Here is a 5899-nt window from a genome sequence, read left to right on the forward strand (position 1 = left end):
GAAACTGTATCCTTGTCCTTCAAAACTCGTCAACCAAAAGTCCATTTAAGAAATTATATTCAAGCTTCAATAGTCTCACGTTTTATGTGACTAAAAATGCAGTTTCCCCCTTTATTTTCATCCCTTTCTATGTTGCTGTTGCTATGATCTGACAGGAGCTAAAAAATTAAGCCCCTGCTTCTGGCTCTGAACAGTCGGTCAAAGGTCTTCTGAAATTTCATAATCTCTGCGAGCACAGCTGAACGGTTTTGAGGTTTAATGTCTAATATTTTTAAGGCTTCTACGATGATGGCTTTGTCTTCTCTCTCTCTTTCTCTCTATTTTCATGCACACTGAAGTCTGTTACAGTATGAGGAAGGATGCAGCCAAGGTTATGTTTCCACATTTGTAAAACATACAAAAGCAAATTAAAAAACAAAAGTATTTCATTTACAGAAATTAGACAAGAAATAGTTTTTTTAAATCCTTTATATGGTGTTGAAATAAATGAATGAGACAGGCTAAAATAATTCCTTGTATCTTACAATCGCTTGTAATTTCATATGGTGAGTTGAGTCTCCCGTCGCCACACGGTGAGGTGCTGATGTACATGTGGAAATGAACGTTGTCTCTCAACCTGTAGCTGTGCTCTTTGTGGCGGACGAATATAGACTCCTCCCAGTCCTCCAGCCTTTTACTGCCATGACCAAAAGAGAGAGAAAGAGAAAAAAGAAGCAAGAGAAAAAGCAACAACAGTGAGGCTGATGACTGATGAGAAAGGTAGAACTATTCATCACAACATAAGACATGTATTTCCTCTTTTTTTCTTTTTTTCCCCCCCTCCAGAATGATGAAGTAAAGCTGAGACAGAGAAGGATGGACGCAGGCTCACACTGTGACCGAAGCCTATTTTACTAATGTCAGTCCTGAACATTACTCAGGTTAACATTGCATACTTCAAAAAATAATCCTTTAGATCTAAACAATGAAGAAAAGACATAAAAAAAACAACAAAGAACCCCCTTTTGCTGTACCCGTTGCTTTTAATAACTAGTTAAGAGATGCTGACAAAGGTATTACCATCAGAAGATGGGTTGAGGTGCTGATGACGAAGATTTAGATTCAATTCAGTTTATTTCTATCGCGCCAATTCGTAACACATGTCATCTCAAGGCACTTTACAGTTCACCAGATCATACAGTCAAATTGATTCAAAGTTTTCGAAAACTAGTTGATTGCATCGACTCATTGACTCGAAGGCAATCCCTCACACTAAGCATGCTTGTAGCGACAGTGGAGAGGAAAAACTCCCTTTTAACANGCAATCCCTCACACTAAGCATGCTTGTAGCGACAGTGGAGAGGAAAAACTCCCTTTTAACAGGAAGAAACCTCCAGCAGAACCATGGTCAGTGTGAGTGGCCATCTGCAGAGGCCGACTGCTGAGTCCAAAGGCTTCCAAAACCACAATTTTGCCAAAAAAACATAAAATGAAAGAAATCAGAAATAACCCCAGGTATTCTACATATGCATAGATATATGTACATATATATATACAGAAGAGCTATATGTGTATATATTTTATCTCTTTTTATTCTTATTTTTTATCTTTATTATATTGTATAGTTTGATGTGTGTATATATTATATAAAACTGTACCTGGAGCGTGTAACAAAAGTAATTTCCCTCTGGGATTATTAAAGTATTTCTGATTCTGATTCTATTCACTTGGCTCATTTTACATTTATTGAAGAAAGCAGGTTGGCGGGAAAATGACAGAAAGTATTAAACTGTAAATTATCAATTCAGAATCTCGGATAGTTTTTCGATTATTTAACAGACTTGGATTTGATTTCAGCTCAGTTTCTTTTATGTATCCTTAATATATCCCAATTGTAAATGTTTGTCATATCTTTATTATTCTTTATAGTGCAATATCGCCTGTTAAAATTTCTTTAAAAAATAATAATAATAGAAAAAATTACAACAGACTAAATTTAAAACATACATTTTCAATTTTTCATTGAAATAGAAAAGAACACAACAAAAATGGTCAGAAACGTGACAAAAAAATCTGAATCATAATCTGAATTGTTAGTCATATATGTCCTGATAGCAGGAAAAAGTTAGCTATTGTTGGTTATATGTTAATTCTTCTTATTTTTATGGTTCAGACCAGTATTCGTTTTGTATAAACTGTGCACGTGTCAAAAATGACAATAAAGTATGTATAGGTCTAAGTATTGCAGCGTAAAATACACTGCTCTATATATTGTATGTGCGTTCTAGCTCTCATTTGTTTGTCCTTATTTAGAACCTAAAAAATAAAGTTTGAAAAAATGGAGTCAACTCAGTACAGGCTGTTCCACCTTTGATGTAATCTCCTAAAAAACAGGTCAAAATAAGGCTCAGTATTGTGTGTGGCCTCCACATGCCTGTATGACCTACCTACCTGCCTGGGCATGCTCCAGATAAGGTTGCGGATGGTTTACTGAGGGTTAACCTCCCATACCTTGAATAAAGCATCCACCAACTCCTGGACAGTCTGTGGAGCAATATTACGTTGGTGGATGGATCTAGACATGCTATCCTAGATGTGCTCAATCAGATTCAGGACTGGGGAACAAGCATATCAGTCCATAGCTTCTATGCCTTCTTCTTGAACTTCTGGTACACTGCAATCAGATGAGGTCTAGCATTGTCCTGCATTAAGAGGAAGCCAGGGCCAACTGCACCAGTATATGTTGTCTGAGGATGTCATCCTGGTACCTAATGGCAGTCACGCTACCTCTGAGGAGCACATAGATGGTTTTTGGCTCTACAAAGAAATGCCAGCCCACAATATTACCGACACAATGCCAAATTGGTCATGCGGAAGGATGCTGCAGGCAGTAGATCACTGTCCATGCTGCCTGCAGTCTCTGTCACATCTATCACATGTTCTCACTCTGAATCTGCTACCTTCTGTGAAGAGCATAGGACGCCGAATGGAGAATTTGCCACTACTGGTGTTCTCTGGCTAATGCCAAGCATCCTGCATGGTGTTGGGCTGTGAGCACGACACCCATCTGTGGACTTCAAATCTTCATACCATCCACATGGAGTTGGTTTCTAGTCATCTGTGCAGACACATGCACGTTTGTGGCCTGCTGGAAGTCATTTTGCACTCCTTGGCAGTGCCCCTCCTGTTCCTCCTTTTCCAAAGGCGAAAGTAGCAGTCCTGCTGTTGGGTTGCTGCCCTCCTACCACCTCTTCCACATCTCCTGGTGTACTAGCCTGTGTCTCGGTAGCGTCTCCAGCCTAGGGACACTTCGCTGACAGACACTCCAAACTTTCTTGCCAATCCTGGATGAGCTGCAAGACCTGAGCCTTCTGTGTGAGCTGTAGAGTCCTTCTCATGCTAAGACAACTGTGAAAGCACCACTAGCATTCAAAAGTGACCAAAACATCAGGCAGAAAGTATAGATACTGAGAAGTGGTCTGTGGTCCCTTCCTGCCAAACCACTCCCTTATTGAGTGCGTCTCCCTAATTGCCAATAATTTTCACCTGCTGTATATTTCATTTGCACAACAGCATGTGAAATTGATTGTCAATCAGTGTTGCTTCCTAAGTGGACAGTTTGGTTTAACAGAAGTTTGATTTGATGGGAGTGTGTTGGTTACGTGGTTCCTTACAATAATGTTAGAGGTTGAGTTTGTTCATGCCAGGGCTTGCTCTCTGTACAAAACACCAGATCAACAGCAGAAAAATAATTTTCGTCCACTGCCTTAACATGATAAATGTCATTTTTACTGTAAACACCACAATATTTCCAATTGAAAAAAAGAGGTTGTAGAATTACTGTTTCCTATAGTTTTTGTGTCACCTGCTTAGGTTTGCCAACTCTCCCAGGTGTTTTGTCAGAGTCTAAAGCATACATCTGAAAGCATTACTTGGTGTTTTAAATAATTAAGCTAAATACTGAAGGCTCATTCTAAGAAAGCTCTCATTTTTCTTAGACAGACTGGGAGCTGAACGATGTAAGGAAGAGAGCAGCTGGTGCCACTAATGCTGCTGATGAGCAGCACGGTTCAGTTTATGTGCTTCCAGCAACATTAAAGTTAATGTGATGAAGTAAATTTACAGCATTTTAGCAGCGGTGATAAATACTGTCAAACTGGCATAACAGTATTTGTGGAAATCAGCATATGCTAGGCTAAAGTAAGCAACACTCTGTCATCATAGAAACATTTGGACTATATGAAAGAAGAAGTTTTTTGTATTTGGGTTACTTAATGTGGATCCCACGTCTATTTCTTGGTTATTTTTGCTATAGTGTTTCCCAAGAGCACACATTTCATGTTGATATTTAATAAAAATAGCTTATTTTTGGTGTCATATATGTTTTCTTTATAACAAATAGGTTTGACATTTCTTATGGCTAAAATTAGGCAGAATCAGTAACACAATGGTAAATTCTAATCCAAGACTCATAAGTCAGAGATTTCAACAAGAGTTTTTTAAGGTCTAGGATTTATATAACAAATAAATCAACTTTTCCTCTGTTTTACAAATTAGGACATGACATTCATAATGCAAAGCATGAGTGTTACTCTTTATATAACCTCTCCTACGCTGCTGAAGTCCTTTCAATGGGTGTAAATGTGGCAGTTGTGGCATTTTGTTTGGTCATTTCATTATAAATTATCTTTCACATTAGCCATTTTACTCAGCTGCAAAGTCTCTGTTGCTGCCATCTTGCATTGTCCAAAGACAAAAAGTCAGTGTTGTGTATGCAAATATGACATTCAACGATCTAGACTTCCATCCACTAATCTGATACATCAGCATTTCAGCTGGGTTCCCCGGGGAGTACAGGAAAGTAATATATGCTTATAGGGTGGATGCAGGTAAAAGTCAAAATTCATCAAAGCCATAATCTTGGCCCTGATAAGGCTCAACAACGACCATGATATATCGGTATATAGCAAGCATTCATATTCCTTAAACACTCCCACATTTAAAACTTCACATGTCTATATTTTATTATTATGCTTCACAACAAAAAAACATAGACAGGCTGTGTAATAGTTTAGTAAAAAAAAAAGACATGATTGTTATAGACAATTTGTTGTGAAGAACTCAAAAAAATACTTATTTTTTCAAGGTCCACCTGGTATTTGGCTTTATCCATCTCCATCAAATCGGATCAGCTTTGCTGTCACTTCCAAACAGAGGTACCCAAAGCATTATGCAGCATCGCTGCATGGACCACTGCTGTATGGTCACTTCTTCCATACGCTGTTTGTCACCTCGGTAGCTTGCTGCAAACTAAATTAAACTTTTAACAATGGCTTTTTGTCTCGCCACTTTTCCATAAACCAGACTTTTGGGGTGTACAACAAATGGCTGTCCTGTCAATGTCAGGGATATGAATGTGACAATGGACACTGGAGCTCCTCCTGAGTTAGCACAGTGAATCTTAGCTTCTCCTCTGATAAATGCTTGTTTCTGCAAGCTGGCTGTTTTAGGGTAACTTTCAAGCCTTGAAAGGTTGTACCAAACTCTTGCCATTTTCAGATAGGATAGGATAGGAAATAAATGGCCTCATTCAATAAGGGTTCACAAGAACGAATGTATTCTTAAATTGTTCTCACGAGTGATTTAGGAGAAAATGTTGCATTTACCATTTTTCGCCTATTTCTAATCTTCTCTCAGGTAGAATATGCCCCAGATTTTACACAGTCCTGGGCAGCGTTGTATAGTAACGAAGTAAAAATACTTCACTACTGTACTTTAGTATATTTTGGAGTACTTTATACTTTCCAAGAGTATACATTTTTTTTTAAGAACTTTCACTTTTACTTCACTACATTTTCGAACTTAATTGCATTCTTTTACTCCAATCCATTTTCAATGTTAGGTTTAGTTACTAAGTGTT

At 38.1% G+C, this 5899-nt stretch overlaps 1 protein-coding gene across 2 annotated transcripts in view; it reads right to left on the reverse strand.

Moving 5' to 3' along the window:
- The window catches only part of adarb2 (adenosine deaminase, RNA-specific, B2 (inactive)), a 293464-nt gene that overhangs the window by 32043 nt on the left and 255522 nt on the right, over positions 1-5899 (reverse strand). For both annotated transcript variants that reach the window (XM_015373546.1, XM_015373545.1), the window contains exon 6: positions 525-676. In XM_015373546.1, the coding sequence (XP_015229032.1) occupies positions 525-676 (152 nt within the window). The remainder of the gene's footprint in view (positions 1-524; positions 677-5899) is intronic.

This window comes from Cyprinodon variegatus, unplaced genomic scaffold (genome assembly GCF_000732505.1).
Source record: "Cyprinodon variegatus isolate N-32 unplaced genomic scaffold, C_variegatus-1.0 Scaffold88, whole genome shotgun sequence".
Lineage (NCBI taxonomy): Eukaryota > Metazoa > Chordata > Actinopteri > Cyprinodontiformes > Cyprinodontidae > Cyprinodon > Cyprinodon variegatus.